A 21,318-nucleotide genomic window follows, 5' to 3' on the forward strand; every position below is an offset into this window, starting at 1 on the left:
GTATAACATTTTCACCAGTGATATCCCTATGTGATAGAAGTCTGCCTACCTCCAAACCTCCCACATTATTTTCTTTTCTTAGTAACTTAATATTAATTTTCACAATTATAAGATAACGGGTATAATTCTACACCATTCTCACCACCAGAATTCTGCATCCCCATTCTTTCCACCCAAATCTATAGTAGTTCTCCCAAACTTGCAAATATGAGTTATTTCTGTAGCTGTCTATATTTATATATATTCCCATTCACCTGCCCCCCCCCCCTTTCCCTATAGTCCTGCCTTCTCTGTTTTTCTAAATCACACATACACCTATGATTAATTCAAATGTCCTTCCTTTTTTCCTCTTTTCTCTTTGGGAGTAGAGACTCTAGTCTTTGAGACTTAGAGTTCAGAGCCCTTTGGTTATCTTCTTCTATCATTTCTGAACTCTTGTAATATGGACCAAAATTTTGGGGGGAGTGTAGAAGATGGGAGTCTGGCTTCTGCAATTTCTTCTCTGCAGGACATGGGCATTGGCTGGTTGATCCATACCCCCAGACTGTTTCTCTTTCCTTAGTGAAGTAGGGCTCTGCATTGGTGAGTTTCAGGGACACATTGGTGAGGTCTTCTTCCCAGGGAATTCAAGGATAGGATCTGCAACTTGGTGGCTTAAAGGTGGTAAGATATAAAGCAGGACAAAATAATTAGAGAATAAGAATAAAAGAATAATAATAGAGCAGATGAGAACAGGGATTTTAGGGTGGAAAGAAGTAAGGAAGTCTATTTAGGTATGTTCCTAGGGGCCATGCCTTTCTTAGTTTTTGCTTGAGTTTGATAGCTAAATGGATTTGGACAAAAATATTGTCTGGTAAGATGGTGTCATAGTTGAGAATGGGGCTAGAAGTTTGGATTAAGGCAGAGATTAGCTCCTAATCTTAAAGAAAATCTATGAATAAAATTAACTGTTTACCCCATCCACCTGACCCAGGGCCCATCTATATTCATATTTAGCACAGGAGTTTATGTAATCTCTTGAGTCCCTGTCAGTCTGAGCTTGCAGTCCATGATGACAACTAGAAGCATTCTAGACTACATTCATTTCAGGACTAGTTTTCCTTGAGTGAAAAGTAGGATGACCTAGACTCCCCTTGGAGAGTGAGGCAGTCCCTACCATTGCTACTTTAGAGAGAGGAGAAGTTTCTGGAGTGGCCCTCAAGAGGGCTTAAGATGATGTTACTTATGGAAGTGACCAGTGATGGTGGAGAGAGGGATCTATTAGAGGTCTAGGTCCATCATATCTGTGTGGGAATTCAAGGATTTCCTAAATAGGGCCCCAGATGATGGGGTGGTCTTGTATTGACCAAAAAGGTGAACCAATCTCTTGCTCTTATCCAAAATTTTGTAGTCCTTTCTTTATCTGGCAAACTTAGATTATCTCCCAGTTGTTAAAGTGTTGAATACTATTTGTTGTGACCAAACCAGTATTAGGTTTATGGGATCTGCCTTCTTAGGGTCTTTCTACTAGATTTTGCCAAGCTTATTAAGTCTAATTCTAACCATTTAGAGAATTTATGATGCCTTTTTTTGGCCCTACTGTTAGGATCCCAGGTTTATTAGGTCTAAGTCTAATCCTGGAGGGCTGGTAAGCACTTTTACTTCACATTATATAATTACCCTTTCCTTATGGATACATACGTATACACCTACATATACACCTGTATCCAATAGCCTAGGCCCACATTAAAATGAAGACCAGTCCATTGGTTGGCTATAGTTTAAACATGGGTATCATTCATGAAAGCTTTGGTAGAGATTAATCAACAACAACAACACAATTAGTACCGTAAATCAGGGATGGAAGTACAGATGTGTTTCAAGCAAGTAAAGACAAACTTAACAGGATTAGTGAGTGCTGTCCCTAAATGGCAGATATTTTCTCTATACTATCAAAAAGAGAGGAGAAAAGGGCCAGCTTCCAGGATAATCTGGCTATGAGTATCTGTCTCTAGATTGGAGTGATTGACTAGTGATGAGAGTGGAGAAGGAAAGTGATTGATGGGTATGAAGGAGACCTAAAACTCATACTTGACAGGACCTAAGGAGTATAGTGATTAAAAACCCTTGACTATGGGACCAAGTTGAAACGTGGCTTTCTGCCTGGTTTAGATGGAGCTCCAGAGAGCAAATGCCATAATATCAATGATCTCTTTTGTACAAGAGACAGCTGGGAGAGGATGCTACCTATTTTTAGGATGAGCCCTAGTGTCTTCCACCCCTTTAACCTCCCCAAATAATGCTCTGTTAGAGAGAATTTATGAAACAAATAAGGGTTACTCCATTTGTGAGTATATATAACCAATTTGGGCAGGTGCAGTAAAACCAGCTTGTCAGTTTGCCTCATCTGAAATGATTGGCACAATCAAATACATAAACTGTTCCGTGTGATCTTTAGTATCTTGTGCTGGAATTTTAAAAATCAGTGCTTTGAGTTAATGCCTTTGAAAGAGTGTTTCCTGTGCCTTTCCTTAAATAGTAAACAATTGTTCTTTGTTTTAGTAGGGTAAGTGACTAGTTCCAAGGTAACTTTGTTCATATTTTCTTTCTCTCTCTCTCTCTTTCTTCCTCCCTCTTTCCCTCCCTCCCTCCCTCCCTTCTTTCCTCCCTCTCTCCTTCCCTCCCTCCTTTCTTCTTCCTCTTTTTCTTCCTCTTCTCCTTCTTCTTCCTCCTCCCCTTATACTACTACTACTACTACTACTTCTTCTTCTTCTCCTTCTCCTTCTCCTTCTCCTTCTCCTTCTCCTTCTCCTTCTCCTTCTCCTTCTCCTTCTTCTTCTTCTTCTTCTTCTTCTTCTTCTTCTTCTTCTTCTTCTTCTTCTTTTTCCTTCTTCATCTTCCTTCTTCTTCTTCTTCTTCTTCTTCTTCTTCTTCTTCTTCTTCTTCTTCTTCTTCTTTTTCTTCTTCTTCCTTCTTCTTTTCTTTCTCTCTTTATTTTTTCTGCTAAATAAGTTTAGGATTTGGGGCTGGGCTGTGATGCACCTGATAATAGTGTGAACACATTGTTATATGTTAGGACCTTGGCTCAAGCCCCCATTACCTGCCTGTGAGGGTGGTGGGAGAGCTTCACAAGCTGTAAAGCAGTGCTATAGTTGTCTCTCTTTCTCATATCTGTCTTCTTCTTCCCTCTCAAATTTTCTCTATACTATCAAAAAGAGAGGAGAAAAGGCTACTGGGGGCAGTGAATTCATTGTGCAGATGTTGAGCCCCAGCAATATTGTTCTTGTCAATATTTTTTTTAAATGCTCAAATTTCTATTTTTTTCCCTGAATTCACTCTGTTGTGTTCTCTTCTCATTAATACACTTGAGTGAGATGATTTGTTTTTAACCGATTGTAAATGTATAAACTAGGACAGGATTTCAGTTTTCTTTATGTAATTATAATATCATACATTTAAAATCAACATCTTTAATATAGCCTAGTGTTCAGTTAGTGAATTCTGACCCCACTGCCTTGAGATTGTCTCTTATGGAGCAGAGCAAATGGAGTTCTTAGACCTATTTTTTCACTTTTTTCTTGGGGGGAGGGGGTTGGAGTTCCATTCTGATGCTAATAGTTGAATAGTTGCTGGAAGTGTACCTATGAATTTATCATTGTTACCAAATGTCCCCATCTTCTCAATTTACCTCAAACCCAGTGCCTTATCTTGGTTAACTGACTCCTCAGTTGCACCTATTCAATAATAACATATAGTTTGATTCCTAAGAATCTCCATCATTTCAGCAATTGCTTAGAAAAATAACTGGGGGTCGGGCGATGGCGCAGTGGGTTAAGCGCATGTGGCGCAAAGTGCAGGGACCGGCATAAGGATTCCGGTTCGAGCCCCTGGCTCCCCACCTACAGGGGAGTCGCTTCACAGGCGGTGAAGCAGGTCTGCAGGTGTCTATCTTTCTCTCCCCCTCTCTGTCTTCCCCATCTCTCTCCATTTCTCTCTGTCCTATCCAACAACGAACAACATCAACAATGGCAATGATAATAACCACAACGAGGCTACAACAACAAGGGCAATAAAAAGGTGGAAAAGGTGGCCTCCAGGAGCGGTGGATTCATGGTGCAGGCACCGAGCGCAGCAATAACCCTGGAGGGAAAAAAAATAACTCCCCACAACTTGTTTTTATAATCCTGCAATTTGGGATTATATGGTAAAACCGAACAACTCAGATGAGCACAGTGCCATTGACAACTTTCACAGTGAATAAAAGACATTGCTCCTTAAGGAGTACTGAGTGGTTCCATGTTCTCAGTGCAGCAACAGTTGTCATTTATACAAATTGGCAATTAATATGATGGTTGTTACATTTAGATAAAATCATATTCCCGAGCTAATCATACTTGAAATTTAATTTCTCCCCTTTTCCTCAGAAATAAATCACCTAGGTTAAAAACTATAGTTTTCTATAAATTATGTCTCTTCCTTGCAATAATTAGGGTGTTTAGGACATTCTCATTGACCTGATGGCACTTGTGGGGCAAGAATGGACTAGAGAAGTGTTTCCTTGGATTATTTAGTCATCATATGCACTTAGTACTACCTGGATTAGTAAGAGTTCATCTGAGTTTCTGTTGAATGAGGGAGGGACTGTGTTGCTGAATTTGATGATGGGAGGCAGCAGTTTTCCCCATAAGAGATACATTCAGATAAGATATGATAATCTGAAGTAAACTTCCATTCAAAGAAGACTCATGTAGTCGTTAGCTAGATAATCAGCCCTGTTCCAGTCCACTAAAATATTTTGTCTATTATACATTTTTAGTTGGAAGAATGCATGTGTCACCCATGGAAACTGGTAGAGAACTATTTCAATGATTATCATGTGATTTCCATTATACTTTTATTTTATCTTAAAACTTTATTTAAAATATTAATTGATTTAATTTGAGAGGGAAATGGGACATGATGGTGGCACTTCTGGTTAAGAGCGCATGTTACCAAGTACAAGGACCTGGACCCAGGTTCGACCCATCTCCCCACCTGCAGGGTGTCTGCTTCTCTAGCAGTGAAGCAGGTCTGCAGGTCTCTCTCTCTCTCTCTCTCTCTCTATGTTCTCCAATTTCTCTCTATCCTATCTAATAAAAATTATAAAGAAAAAAATGACCACTGGGAGCAGTGGATTCATAATTCAGGTACTGAACCCCAACAATAACCCTGAAAGAAAATAATAATAATTTGAGAGGGAGAAACAGACAGCCCAAATGACAGCTTTAACATTTGCTATGAAAGGGATTAAACTCTGGGCCTCACACATGTAATTTCTGTCTTCATCTGCTGAGCAACCTTGTTTCTGAGATTCCAGACAGGGCTTTTTACATTATGCCTGAATACCTTGGAGCCTACATATTTAAAAAGAAATAATAATATGCTAACATTATTTAAAAAATATTTATAAAATGGGGATATTGAATAGACCATAGGATAAGAGGGATACAGTTTCCACCACCAGAACTCCCTATCCCATACCCAACCACAAGCTTTCCTATTCTTTATCTCTCTGGGAGTATGGACGCAGGATTGTTCTTAAATATGAGAATAATAGGCTCAGGAAAAAAAAGAAACCTACATTTAAATAAGATCATTTTCACTCATAATCCCCAAGAGAACTATTCAAGTTACAGACACTGTTTCAGCAGAATAACCCTACATTTCACTTTCATACTAAAATTATCTCAAAATAAAAAGATTATTAAAAAAAACAGGTAGAGGAAATCATACTCAATTAAAATGTGTCAGACTTTGAGGTATATGGAAAACAAGACCATCCTGATATCCAAGTTCCCTATGTTTCCAAAACTTCAAATGTTATGATGAGCAACCAGGAGAGTGTTTTGAATATTTTTAGAGCATGCGCAAAGTGCACGTTGAAGAGGCAACCTGTCTATTAGGAAGCATGCCTGCTCCTTATTAATAATGGAACAAAGACCCGGAGAAATGGCTCAGGGGTAGAGTACATGCCTGGGGTGTGTGAGGCCATGAGTTCCAGTTCCAACACCACATAAAAAACCAGAAAAGAAAATAAATAGGACATCATAAAGGGTAGTGTTCTGGTTTCTCTCTCTCTCTCTCTTTTTTATACAAATAATAAATATGGAACAAGGAACATAGTGTGGAAGAACTTATTTAGAGATACATTGTTGGCATACCACATTCACTGAACATATTTTCTTTGATCCCTACAGTTGATATTAATTGTGATTGGAGCTGTGATTGTAGTCTCTGTTTTAGAACCCTACATCTTCCTAGCAACAGTGCCAGTGATTATTGCTTTTGTTATGTTGAGAGCCTACTTCCTCCACACCTCACAGCAACTCAAACAACTGGAGTCTGAAGGTATGACACTGCATGTGTAATGAATGCTTGCTCAGGAGGGAAAAAATCCACAAGAGTTATTAAAGCTCTATCATAGCTAGTTTTCTAGCATCTTTTTCCTGCTCCTAAATTCTTGCATTATGTAACAGTGACTTTAAAGAACACATGTGGTTTCATTTTAGAAAAATGAAAAGTTAAATTACAAAGCACACATGGATTGTTTTTCTTAATTATTGGCCTTGTGACTTCAGTTTGAAAACAAGCACATGGAGTCTTACCACAATTGTGTAGGATATTTGTTTGTAATGTACTTATATAAATTAAGTTTTAAAATGATAATTCTATTATTATTAAGGATTGGTCTGGGTTCTGAAGTAATACTGGAAAAAATTCTTCTTTGATTTATTTGCAGACATCCTTCCTGTTTCTTCTGTGTTACACCATTTTTGAAAAGCATATTTTTCAGTAATAGCCTTGAAAAAATTAATTTTTAGAGGTTCAGTTTACAGTATGTATTTTTATTGAGGACTAGAAGTTAAATTGAGTCACATGAACTTCTTTAGCTGAGGAACTTGAATAAATTATCTTTAGAGAACAGCATTTTCTCTCAGTAATGATTAATACAAGATCACCTAGAAAAACAACACTTAATGATAGCCAAGAATTATGAATAAATAGTAGTAGTACTTTCATTATAAGTTCCCATCCATGACAGACAAATACCAAAGGAAAGCACCTTATTAGAAAAAAAAAAAAGCACTACAAATAGCATCTAATTTTAAGCCAATGTTTTTAGGGACCTAGTAGTAAGACTTTGCTTTTTGCTACTGAAATGAATTATGTTGTTCCCATGGTACTATTTTTCACAGGCAGGAGTCCAATTTTTACCCATCTTGTTACAAGCTTAAAAGGACTGTGGACACTCCGTGCCTTTGGGCGACAGCCTTATTTTGAGACGCTGTTCCACAAAGCTCTGAATTTACATACTGCCAACTGGTTTTTGTACCTATCAACTCTGCGCTGGTTCCAAATGAGAATAGAAATGATTTTTGTCATCTTCTTCATTGCTGTTACCTTCATTTCCATTTTAACAACAGGTATTGTGAGCTCATTAACTTTTTCATCAAGCATTTCATTTAAAACTCCATAAGCCAACATATTATGTTCCTAGAGGTTAGGCATTTTAAGTTAAAGCCTTGAAACACATTTTTAGTTTATTAATAAATAATGGTGTTTTCCTATTGAACAAATTATTTCTTTGAATTTCTCTTGTTTTATTGTTGTACAATTTATTTGGATTAGAGCTGTGTATATTGCTACTTCTGCATTATAGTTAAAAAAAACTTAAATAGAGAGAATGTCAGATGGAAAAAATATAGAAAAAAAGTATCTATTGACTTTGACACTAGCAAGGAATCCTGGTTTCAAAAATAGTACCTTTTTATTTAAAAAAACAAATTTTGAAAAAAGGAAAAGAATCATCCACTTTCACTCAAACACACCTGTATACTGGCACATACTCACACCTTCCCTAGTAATTTTGTTCTATTTATTGTTGTTGTAGCTATTATTATTGTTGTTGTTATTGATGTAATTGTTAGGACAGAGAGAAATGGAGAGAGGAGGGGAAGGCAGAGAAGGGAGAGAGAGACAGATACCTGCAGACTGGCTTCACCGCCTTTGAAGTGACACCACTGCAGGTGGGGAGCAGGGGGCTCGAACAGGGATCCTTACACTGGTCCTTTCGGTTTGTGCCACGTGCGCTTAACCCACTGCGCTTCCGCCTGACTCCCATAATTTTGTTCTTTTAACTATAGTTTGGCATATGTTGTTATTCTAATATGAATTTTGTATGATTGAAAAATTTCACGAATGAAGTAACTTTTATGTAATTACTGTACTTTGAAAATAGTTACTTTCAGCTTTTTAGTTGAAATATAGAATATTTAAAGATGAAACTACATCTAGACAAATGAGATCCTCTAACTTAAGAAGCTGAACTACCGAGCCATGAGAGAATTGAAGTATGTTTTTTTTTTTTATTTAAGAAAGGATTAATGAACAAAAACATAAGGTAGGAGGGGTACAACTCCACACAATTCCCACCACCCAATCTCCATAGCCCACCCCCTCCCATGATAGCTTTCCCATTCTCTAGCCCTCTGGGAGCATGGACCCAGGGTCATTGAGGGTTGCAGAAGGTAGAAGGTCTGGCTTCTGTAATTGCTTCCCTGCTGAACATGGGTGTTGACTGTTCGGTCCATACGCCCAGTCTGCCTCTCTCTTTCCCTAGTAGGGTGTGTCTCTGGGGAAGCTGAGCTCCAGGACACATTGGTGGGGTCTTCAATCCAGGGAAGCCTGACCAGCATCCTGGTGGCATCTGGAACCTGGTGATTGAAAAGAGAGTTAACATACGAAGCCAAACAATTTGTTGAGCAATCATGGATCCCAAGCTTGGAATAGTGGAGAGGAAGTGTTAGGGAGGTACTCACTGCAAACTCTAGTGTACTACTGCTTTCAGGTATATATTTTGCAGTAGTTTATGGATACGTGTGCACATAAGCTCTCTCTCACAGAAACTGGTGTATATCTAGGTTATGGGACTTTGTTAGAAAGTGAACTACCTGAGATGAAATTAAAGTGTACTATAAAAGGAAAGGTCTCACCCGAGTAATGAAGCTGAAGGGTTTTCATTCCACACATGAAGTCTCTGGACACAGTCTGAGGTGAAGCATGTTGAGGTGGCAATCGTTGCGTTGGTTAGGTTGTGATCGGCGGATGCAATATTATTTGGTTTGGATTGGGAGATGCATACGGGAAAGTGGGCCCTATCCAAGGGTTCCAGGACTGGGGGAAGTAGGGGCTCTATAGTGGAGATGTGAGGTTCCTGCTGTCTTAGGGTTCAAAAAGACAATTGATAGTTAATGTTATCATTGCATTATTTGTTAATTGGGTTAACTTTGAAAAGTCCTTTTGTTATGGTTTGCTGTACAGTATCCAGTATCTTGTATATAGCTGTGCTATTGGATGCTTCTAATCTACTTGGTCTAGGCTTTTGAGAGAGTCCACGTATCAAATACACAGCCTATATATTAAAAGGATTCAGTTTGTGTTTTGAGAAATGAAGTATGTTTTTTAACTTTAATTTTATTAGTAGTGATTTAATAATGGTCTATAAGATTCTAAGATTATAGGAGTACAATTCCACATCATACCCACCATCAATAATCTGTGTCCCCTCCCCACAGTGATAATGACCATAGTTCTCAGAAAGTCTTAGAGTTGGACTGGTTTAGAATATACTTCACGGGGTTGGGGCAGTAGCACAGCAGGTTAAGTGCACGTGGCACAAAGTTCAAGGATCCATGTAAGGATTCCGGTTCAAACCCCTGCCTCTCCACCTGCGGGGGGTGGGGGCGTCCAGGGGGGTCCCTTTACAGGCAGTGAAGCAGGTCTGCAGGTGTCTGTCTTTCTCTCCCCCTCCTCTGTCCTTCCAACAATGACGACATCAATAACAACAACAATAATAACTAAAATAAAACAACAAGGGCAACAAAAGGGAAAATAAATATTTTTTAAAAAGAATATACTCCACATGTGACAGTTGACTGAGATTCGGAGGAAATATCAAATCTGAGGATCAATTGTAAAAAAAAATTCTGTTCAAATAAAATGAGGTAATTGAGAGTAACGGGTGTTTTCTGGTACAGCCTCAGCCTAGTAGTCTGGGTCTCTAGAAAAGGCGGAATCAGTATGCTGTAGGACTCAACTTTTCTTCTCCTCTCATGATGCCAGTGTGTATTCCTTTGTGTTTGCTTCACTCACTTTTCTCTCTGATGTCTTGTTTTCCTACTGCACAAGGACTCTGCCAGAGTGACTTCTCTCTTTTGGCTTTGGAATTGCTAAAGGAGTTCCTCTGACCAGTTGCAAAGTCCTGGAGGAAAGATAAAATTGTTTCATTTTGGTTTAGGAGCTTACCTGCACTCCATCAGCTGCTATGAAAATAGTTCCCCACATTCATTGTTCTCCCACTAGGGCAGTGAGAAATGATTCTGTGAAAGGAATCTTAAGTGGGCAGGCAAATACGCTGAATCCATAGCATTACGATAGTCCTAAGTAACTATTTAAAAAAAAAGTGAAGTTTCTACTTAAATTCATAGTTAAAATTCTTTCCCTTTAAATTATTTCAAATGGGATCAAAGTATACTTAACTACATGAATATAGATTTGTTAACAATCAATTGAAATCCATGTATTGTGTGCTATGACATAGTGATTAAGGATATGATTAAGGCTAATTTACCAGGAGTGACAGTCAAAGTATGCAACAATCAGCATAGTTTAGAATCTATCAAGCAAATCAAATGCACACCTACAGTGTGTGCCACATCAGTAACATTTACCAAGGTTTCTGCTAGCCTACGCTGGTATTAATTTATATGTATCAATTAATTTTTGTAAAGCCCTAATTTTCTTCATTTTTAAAAACACAAAATAATAGTACTCATTTCATAGGCTTGTAATAAGTATTAAATGTGATCATTTGCCTGGAGAGATAGCATAATGGTTATGCAAATGACTCTCATGCTAGAGGCTCTGAGGTACCTGGTTTAACCCCCAGCACCAGCATAAACCAGAGTTAAGCAGTACTCTGGTTTTTCTCCTTCTTTTTCTTCTTCTTCTTCTTCTCCTTCTTCTTCTTCTTCTTCTTCTTCTTCTTCTTCTTCTTCTTCTTCTTCTTCTTCTTCTTCTTCTTCTTCTTCTTCTTCTTCTTCTTCTTCTTCTTCTTCTTCTCCTCCTTCTCCTCCTCCTCCTCCTCCTCCTCCTCCTCCTCCTCCTCGTCCTCCTCCTCGTCCTCCTCCTCCTCCTCTTCCTTCTCCTTCTTCTTCTCTTTCTTCTTCTTCTTCTCCTTCTCTTTCTTCTTCTAAGACTGGTATGCTACTTAAATTCAACCATCCATGAAGTAGATAGTTTATTCATTTTATTTTTAATATTTTACTTATTTTAATGAGAGAGAACTACAGAGAGAAAGAAAGAGAGCAGCATGGCTCAACTCTGGCATATGGTGGTGCTGGGAATTGAACGTGGGCCCTCAGAGCTTCAGGCATGAAAGTCTTTTTGCTAAGCCAAGGGTCCAGGTGATGGTGCATCTTGTTGAGCACTCATGTTACAATGCGTACGGACCAGGGTTCAAGCCTCCAGTCCCTACTTCACCTGCAGGGGGAAAGCTTCACAAATGGTGATGCAGTGTCTGCAGGTGTCTATCTCTCTCCCTCTTTATCGACTCTTCCTCTCAACTTCTGGCTATCTCTAGCCAATAAATAAATAAAGATAAAAAAACACACATTATACTGTCTCCCCAGCCCTGTGCTCTTGTTTTTCTCTGTATGTCTTTCTGTATCTCTCTTACTCATAGGTGGTACTTAAGGATAAAGAACAGTAAATAAAAATATAAGGTGAAATTTGAACTGGGTATGATGTATTACATCAAAGCAACTCGCTTTGTGGAAGAAGGGAAGGGAATTGGTGTCCTAGTATATGATGGAGGAAGGGGTCATAGGCCAGGGGAGCAAATACCTCCTGGGCACCTATCAAAGGGAGATGAAAGTTTATGTCTATGTGTTAAAGTTTATACTGTAAACAATTAACCCCCAATAAAAGAAGAGAAAAATAAATATTAAAAATTAAATGTGATTTCCCCACCTGCAGGGGGGATCACTTCACAAGCGATGAAGCAGGTCTGCAGGTGTCTATCTTTCTTTCCCCCTCTCTGTCTCCCCTCCTCTCTTGATTTCTCTCTGTCCTATCCAACAACAATGACATTAATAACAACAATAATAACCACAATAATAAAAAAGATAAAGAATAATAAATGTGATAATTTGTGCAAGATACTTAGTATATTACCACTTCATAGTAAATACTCATAAATTTTACATTACTTTTTATTGTGATTTTTTTTTAAACTTTTACCTTTATTTTTTTTTTTAATTTTTTTAACTTTTGCCTTCAGGGTTATTGCTGGAGCTCTGTGCCTGCACAATGAATCCACTGCTCCTGGAGGCTATATTTTTCCCTTTTGTTGCCCTGGTTAGCTCATCACTGCTGTAGTTATTATTATTGTTGTTATTGATGTCATTGTTTCTGGATAGGACAGAGAGAAATGGAGAGAGGTGGGGAAGACAAAGAGCGGGAGAGAAAGACATCTGCATACTTACTTCACTGCTTGTGGAGTGACCCCCCTGCAGGTGGGGATCTGGGGCTCGAGCTGGAATTCTTAGACCAGTTCTTGTGTTTCGCCCGAAGTGCACTTAACCCTCTGTGCTACCGCCCAACCCCCAACTTTTACCTTATTCTTACCTTCATAATGAGTGGAATAGTGGGAGACTAGATGAATCTTAAAAACAGTAATAAATTATTTACTCCTAAAACACATGGTTTCTTGTATGTGTTTTCTTTTAAGGATATGGAAACAGAAATTTCAATTAATAATGGACTAAAGTATTTCCTTCAAAACAGAACCCTATGACAATTTTTTGAGGAATTACAGGTGCAAAATCTTAGTCAACACTTGATAACCTAAAATTATTATGATCTAAGATAGTTCCAGTCAGAAATTTTGGGGTTGTAATAAATATTTATGGAAGGTTATTAACTCTAATTAAATAAGTATTGTTTCTACAGGTTGGATTTTTTTTCAAGTCATGCAGTAGTGGGCGTCAATCCCTAGGTCTCTTGCATGCAAGGAATGCACTGTATCATTAGACCATACCCAAGTCCCTGGATAACTGCAATCTCTCCATTTCTCTCTCTCCTTTCTCTCTCTTTCCTTCTCCCTCTTCCTCTCCCTCCCTCTCCCTTCCCCTCTCTCTCTTCCACTCCCTCTCCTCCTTTGTCTCCAGGGTTATCTCTGGGGCTCTGTGGCTGCACTATGAATCCACTGCTCCTGTGGCTATTTCCTCGATTTCTTTTTAATAGTATAGAGAAGAATTGAGAGGGAGAGTAAAATAGAGGGAGAAAAAGACACCTGCAGACCTGCTTCACCTCTTGTGAAGCAACCACCCTGCAGGTGGGGAGATAGGGGCTTGAATCATGATACTTGCGTGGGTCCTTATGATTAGTACTATGTGCATTTGAACCCGGTATGCTACCACCCGGCCCCCACAGCAAGCTTTCTTTACAAATAACAGACCTGTTAGTTTTGATCCCCATGATGCTGCTCAAATAAAACTTTCTCTTGCTGTCACCTTATTTTGTAAAGAAGTTTATCAGGATACAGCCTAAAACCAAAAGTCCCTTTAATATTCAAAGCGCTTTTAAAAGGTCATCTCTTTTCTAACAATAAATCACTTTTCTGATTTAAAACATTTGTGGAAAATGTAGTATGTGCAGGGCATTATTACTAGGTGCTGTACTGAGCTGAAATGAATAGTGGTTAAAATTGTCATAAAATTGAGATGTAGGGGAGAGGCAGTGGCACACTTAGTTGAATACATATATTACATATATTACTTAAACTCATCAGCCCTCTCTACAGGGGAGAATCTTCACAAGTGGTGAAGCTGGGCTGCAGGTGTGTCTCTCCTTTTCTTCCTCTCTCCCCTTTGTCTCTTGATTTCTTACCAAGTCAAATACATATTAAAAAATAGAAATGTAACAAAGTGGTTCATAGAAAACAATAATACATTTTATGTTTTTTTTTTCACCTATAGGTGATGGGGAAGGAAGAGTTGGTATTATTTTAACTTTAGCAATGAATATCATGAATACATTGCAGTGGGCTGTAAACTCCAGCATAGATGTGGATAGCTTGGTAAGTAATTATCTTTTTCTTTAACTTTTGAGGAAATTTTCAAATAGAGTATTATACATAATGACAGAAGGGACATCTATATACCCAATCCCTAGTGTGAGGAAAAGAACAACAACTCAGATAAATTTAATATCACTGCATGTAGCTCTCTATCTCCTTTCCTATACAAAGATATATATTTTTTTCCAATCTGGTGATGCTCTATATGTTATTGTATATTCTCTTATCCCAGGACTTTTCTAAGACAAAAAAGGACATGAAATTTCTGAGTAATACTAAATTGTTCTCTAGTCTATTGTATCAATTTAAATTCCCATCATGACAGAATTCTCAAGGTTCCTTAACTTAGAAAGACATAATATTGTCAGACTTTTTGATTTTGGTAATCTGATGGATGTAAAATGAATACTAAAGAATTAAGGCAGCAGGAAGCCAGGTGGTGGCTCAGTGGGTTAAGTGCACATGGTACAAAGCACAAGGACCTTAAGGATCTTGGTTCCAGGCGCTGGCTCCCACTTGCAGGGGGGTCATTTCACAGGCGGTGAAGCAGGTTTGCAGGTGTCTTTCACTTCCCCTCTGTCTTCCCCTCTCTCGATTTCTTTCTGTCCTATCCAACAACAACAGCAGTAACAACAACAGTAAACAATGATAAACAAGGACAACAAAAGGGAAAAAAGAGTTTTTTTTAAAAAAGAATTAAGACAGCTATATATTTATTGACCATTTAAGTTTCCTTTTCTGTTAATTGTTCATGTCAGTTTCCCATTTTTCAATTAGACCTTTTTTTTTTTTTTTTTTGCTTAACCAGTTGTAGAGTTTTGTAATTTTTGATTGTCAGTTTTATAGATTTCAAACATGAAACTGTAGTTAGGAAGTTCCCTTACAGTGTTCTAAATGAAAAGGTACCATTAACATTAGTGACATTGAATTTCTAATCTCTTCTTTTATGGTATGTGCTTCTGACATCTTGGTTAAGAACTTCTCCCTTACCTTGGGCTTTTAGATTTGTCAGCATTATATTTTCCATAGAAATTTTTTCTTAGCTTTTTTTTTTTATTTCTAGTCTTTAGTGCTAGAATTTATCATTTTTTCTTTTTATTTGATTCACATTGACACACATTTGGATATTTTATTAGTGTGTATAAAGATTATATTTCAGTTTTATTGTTTTTCTTGTCTTGATTCTCTAGAACTCAGATCCAATTATGCATATTTGTTAACACTATATTAAGGGCACAAGTTCCATGACAAATAAGATGATAGAAAAAAGGAAATAAATCACTTTTCTCATTTCTATGAAAAATGACTATATATATAGTTAAGGACAAAGGAGCTGGAAGAAAGAGTGAAAGAGACCACAGCACTGAAGTTTCATTCACTATACTGGTGGCTGGGCTTTAACCTGATGTCCCCTCAGGCTAGTGACAGTTCCCGAGAGAGTTAATGAGGTATTCTCGAAGTGCCCTTCCCAACCAATCCTGTCCTGATTGGTTGTTGCCCTGTAAAGCCCTTCTCCTTCTGCCCCTCGCCCCTCTTGCCTGGTTTTCACCTCAGTGGTTAGACGCAGAAAAGGGTGGTCCGGGATCCCGGTGGCCATTTTTGCTACCTCCACATGGTCCGAACCACTGCGCTCTCACCCAACTCTGAGGTGCCCATGCGAATAAAGATTTGTGTTCCCTCTCTGCTCTGGATCTCCCTTCTCACTTCTCCGTGGTGCCCAACATACTATGCAGGTGAACTACTTTGCTGGCCCCCAAATGCATAATTTTTTAAAAAATTATTTAGCTTATTTATTTAGTCCCTTTTGTTGCCCTTGTTGTTTTCTTGTTGTAGTTATTGTTGTTGTTATTGATGCCGTCCTTCTTGGATAGGACAGAGAGAAACGGAGAGAGGAGGGGAAGACAGAGGGGGGCAGAGAAAGACAGACACCTGCTGACCTGCTTCACCGCCTGTGAAGCGACTCCCCTGCAGGTGGGGAGCCGGGGCCTGGAACCCGGATCCTTAAGCCGGTCCTTCGCTTTGCGCCACCTGCTCTTAACCTGTTGCGCTACCGCCCAACTCAAATGCATAATTTTTAATCAGACTTTGTTGTTGGTCTGGAGAGCCTATGACCTACTTCTGTTCATCTCTCTGAAGACCTGTATTTAAAATTAGTCATTCATTGTATCACAACTTTCTCAGCTACTCATCCGTTGTTGGACACTTGATATATATATACACAGTGGAATACTACCCAGATATTAAAAGTGATTCATTCAACTTTTTTTTTTTGCCACCAGGGTTATCACTAGGGCTTGCTGCTGGCACTAGGAATTCACCACTCCTGGTGGCCATTTTTCTCCCCCTGCCTTTTGTTCTGTTATACTTAATAGAGATCGGGCAAAGAGAAATTGAGAAGGGGAGATAAGAAGAAACACCTAGAGATCTGTTTCACTGCTTGTGAAGTGCCCCCCCATAGGTGCGGGGTGGGGCTTGTACCTAGGACCTTACACATGGTAATATATGCACTTGTCCCGGTGTGCCACTGCCCAGCCCCCATGAATTTAACTTCTTTAGGTTATCTTGGATGGAGCTTGAAGGCATCATGCTAAGTGAGCTAAGCCTGCAAAAGAAGGATGAATATGAGATGATCTCAGACAGAAATTGAGAATTAGGAACAGAAAGAGAAAATGAAAGCAGAACTTGGATTGGATTTGGTGTATTGCATCAAAGTAAAGGACTCTGCCGGGTGGGGTGGGGTGGGGGTGTTAAGGAGGCTTTCAGTTTCTGATGCATGATAGTGGAGGAGGCCCAAAGCTGAGGGTTATTGTTTTGTTGAAAACTGAGAAATTTACACATGTACCAACAACTGTATTTACTGTTGACTATAAACCATTAATTTCCTCAATAAAGAAAAAAAGTATGGCTTGCATAATGACCTTTTCCTCTTAGTTTAAATAAAATCCAAGGTAAATCAATTTCTAAAGCAAAAATTAAAAAATAAATACCAGTACGAAAATTAGTCATTCAGTGGCACACCGTGTTATGTGCCCATAGTATGAAGCACAAGGACATGTTCAAGGATCCCAGTTTGAGTCCCGGCTCCCCACTTGCAGGGGGGTTAGCTTCACAAGCAGTAGAGCAGGTCTACAAGTGTCTCTTTCCCTCTCCCTTTCTAAGTTCAGCTCCCCTCTCAATTTCGTTCTGTCCTATAAAAAAGAAAGAAAGAAAGGGAAAGAAAATAAAATTATTCATTACTGAATTTGTGGACTGTCTAGAAAATTAAGATGAGAATGACTATATAATAGTGTGTTTAACTTCACTTTTCTTTTTCCCATTCTCTGAGACAGCACTTTCTTAAACCATGAACACTCAATCAGCTAGGAAATTTGTATAATCAATTCCTGTTAGAACATTGCCATAAAAACCAAATTCTTTAATGTCGTTTTGGCAAGTGTTTAAGTATTTTAACAAAAGCATTTTAATAATTTATTAAATGATATTTTAACTTTAATGTAATATATATAGTGGTGTTCTTTCTTTTTCCATTTCCATTTAATTTACTTTGATCAGATTTTTTTCATAAATCCTATCACCTGTCTGCTATGCTTTTGGTTTGGGGTATTCTAAGTGTACTTAAAATTGTTTTAATTTTCCAGTGCACATTGGTGAAAGAGCTTAAGTTAGTGGTGGGAATGGTGTGCAGACACTTGTCACTGGGAGATAAGAAACTGAATTCATGTGATAACAACTGTCATATGAATCATTATTTCCTCAGTAAAGGGATTTGGAAGAGAAAAACATGTTCCCATTGAAAAATAACAGATTAATAGTAATACTGTGCTTTCCTTCATTTGATTCTCTATCCAAATTTTCTATCAGTTTAATTAAAAATCCTTATGCACTTCAGTTTTATCTAAAAACTTTTCCTAATCTTGCATATGCACAATGTCTTTATTTTGACATATTAATTCCCTTTATTTATGTTATAGCCTTTACATATTGGTGTCAAAAATTTGTTCAGTGCATTTCTATTTTGCATGTCCAACTTATTCTAAAGGTTCTTTAGTAATTTTTACTTCTAGTATTTCATATGACTATCTTGGACTTTGTGACCTGTACTTTGACATTGTGTCTTTTCATTTACTGGCATAAAAAATGCTTGTGCAAACTATTATGTTACAATGCAGTTTTTGAAAGATACCAATATTTATATTTGATTTTGTTTTAATAACTGTATTCTTTTGTTTGAATATCAAAGTTATGTTCATTTTCACTTCCCTATCAATTGTTTCTTCCTGAGCCTTTGTGAGGCATTTACCAAACTACTAATTTCCATTATATTGTTTTCACCCATATGATTGATACAATAATACAATACAGGAACTTTATTATTTTCCTTTGGTGTATATTGAAACTAGGAGGAGAGATTGTGATTCCTGAGATTTCATATTTTTATGATGTTGGCATTATCAGTCCTTATGACTTCTGAAGGTAAAACTCAATGTGTTGTCATTTTTTATTTGTTTTGGTTTTTGTTTGTCATTTCTTGTTTTGGCAGGTTTTTTAAAAATAATTTTATTGGGGGTGGTTAGTAGTTTACATTATAGTGTTGATACATGGGTACAATTTCTCATGTCCCAATGATAGGTGTCAGCAAAACACTGTCACCTCCACTTAGGGCCATTTTCACCATTGTGAAGGTACCCCCTGCAGGTGGGGAGCCAGACTTGATCCAGGATCCTTGCATGGGTCCTTGTCTTTCCTGTGTGTGCTTAACCCAGTGTGTCACTGCCCAGTCCTAACTAATTTTCTTACTGGCATTTATTTTTTAATTTTTGCTTTAGAAGTCCATTTACCTTGGAGTTATTTTAAACTAAGAGAAAAAGGTCATAATGCAAGACATACTTGGTTGTTTCAAGGTTTTTTTTTTTTTTTTTTGAGGGGATTAATGGTTTACAGTCAATAGTAAATACAGTTGTTGGTACATGTGTAAAATTTCTCAGTTTTTTGCAAAACACTACCTGGCAGACTTTTTTTTTTAAAATATAATTTAATAATGAATGACAAATCTGTTGAGTAAGAAAGGTACAACAAGTCCACACAATTTCCACCACCAGAGTCCTCCATCCCATCCCTTCCACTGGAAGCTTTCCTATTCTTTATCCCTCTGGGAGTATGGACCCAGGATCATTATGGGATACAGAAGGTGGAAGGTCTGGCTTCTGTAATTGCTTCTCTGCTGGACATGGGCATTGGCAGGTTGATTCATATGCCCAGCCTGTTTCCATTTTTCCCTAGTGGGGCAGGGCTCTGGAAAGGTAGGGCTCCAGGACTCTAGTGAGGTTGCTGGCAGAAATTTTTTAATATCTGCTTTTGTGAAAGGCAGCTGAACCTTATTAGTTCCTCTGCATTTAATCTGTCACAAATTTGTTTTGGTCGAAGCAGGTGAAGACAATTTAGTATCACACAGATACACAGTTGGTGAAGAGAGTATTTTAGTAGCCTTTGAAAAGCACAGTGGATATTCTTTTTTAAAAAAAATTATTTATAAAAAAAAAGAAAATATTGACAAGACCATAGGATAAGAGTGGTGAAATTCCACACATTCCCCACCACCAGAGTTCCATATCCCATACCCTCCGTTGGAAGCTTTCCTATTTGTTATCTCTCTGGGAGCATGGACCCAGAATCATTATGGGGTGCAGAAGTTGGAAGGTCTGGCTTCTGTAATTACTTCTCCAGGGCATTGGCAGGTTGATCCATGTTCCCAGCCTGTTTCTATCTTTCCCTAGTGGGGCAGGGCTCCATAGAGATGGGGTTCCAGAGTACATTGGTGAGGTCCTCTCTCCGGGGAAGTCAGGTTGGCATCATATTACCACCTGCAACTTGGTGTCTAAAAAAGCATATAAAGAAGAAAAAATTGTTTAATAATCTGGAACTTAAAGGCAAGAATATAGCAGATGAGATTTAAGAGTCTCCATTTTTAAAAAAGTTAGTAGTAGGTGTATTTTAGGTATATTCTAAGGAGCTCATGACATTACGAATTTTTGCCTGATGTCGATAGCTAACATGGACCAAAGGCATTTTCTGGGGAGATGGTGTCAGGGTTGGAAATAGGACTAGAAAGCTGGGTCACAGAAGAGAGTATCTCCCAAATATGGGAAAAATATATAAATACCGTTAACTATAAACCCTATTGATTTGATCTGGGACCTATATTCAGTACAGGAGCTTATGTAACCTCTGCATCCCTGTAGGTCTGAGATTGCATTCTGTGGTCATAACTAGGAACATTCTAGGCCTGCACCCATTGCTGGAACCATCTTCCTTGATGGTAGAGGATTTTTGGAATGGAGCAGTCGCTGCCATCGTTGATCCACATTGAGAGAAAGGTCCTGTAATGACCCCAAAAGGGGTCTGTTATGTTGTTCCTGATGGAGATGACCAGTGACAGTGGTGAGAGGGATCTGTTAGAGGTCTAGGCTCATCATGTCTGTGTGGAAATCCCAGGATTCCCTGACTATTAGGGCCCTGGAAGATGAGGTGGCCTGGTAGTAATCAAAAGAGTCATCATTAAAGTATGCTGGTCTCTTGTCCAGCTTTTGTAGTCCTTATTTTGTCTGATAAGGTTAGCATAGGATTGATTGAGGGACATGAAATAGGAAGTAGGTGAGGAAAGTATCTGTCTAAGTAGAAACTATTTGATTAAATACTTCATGGTGTCTTTTTTAGGTCTTTCTACTTGCTTGCTACACTTATGGGGTCACATTGTGTACTTTTACTTCAAGATATATATTTTCCCCCTAACTTATGAATACATGTGTACATGTGCTCTGTCTCCTGGGCCCTGGTTCATATTTAGGTGGTAGGGCTTTGTTAGGAAGTGCACTACCTGAAATGGGATTGTGAAGTTCTCTGAGCTAGGAACTGTCTCACCAGAGTACTGGAACTGAATGGGTTGACATCACAGGCCTGTCATCTGTGGACACAGTCCAAAGTGAAACATGTCAAGGTGGTACTGTTTGCATGATGCAGTATCAGTTGGTATGGGTCAAGATAAGACTGCTGAAAAGTGAGCCAAGACCCAGAGTTTCCAGGAATGGGAGAAATATGGGTTTTATCAAGAATGGGGAGGGTTTCTGCTGTCTTAGGGTTTAAGAAGGCAATAATGTGTTGTC

At 38.4% G+C, this 21,318-nt stretch overlaps 1 protein-coding gene across 1 annotated transcript in view; it reads left to right on the plus strand.

Annotated features, from left to right (window-relative positions):
- CFTR (CF transmembrane conductance regulator) overlaps positions 1 to 21,318 on the plus strand; it is a 219,990-nt gene that overhangs the window by 140,018 nt on the left and 58,654 nt on the right. The window contains exons 19-21 of the mRNA XM_060196479.1: positions 6,216 to 6,366; positions 7,215 to 7,442; positions 14,058 to 14,158. Coding sequence (XP_060052462.1) covers positions 6,216 to 6,366; positions 7,215 to 7,442; positions 14,058 to 14,158 — 480 coding nt within the window. The remainder of the gene's footprint in view (positions 1 to 6,215; positions 6,367 to 7,214; positions 7,443 to 14,057; positions 14,159 to 21,318) is intronic.

Source organism: Erinaceus europaeus, chromosome 8 (genome assembly GCF_950295315.1).
Source record: "Erinaceus europaeus chromosome 8, mEriEur2.1, whole genome shotgun sequence".
NCBI classification, from domain to species: domain Eukaryota; kingdom Metazoa; phylum Chordata; class Mammalia; order Eulipotyphla; family Erinaceidae; genus Erinaceus; species Erinaceus europaeus.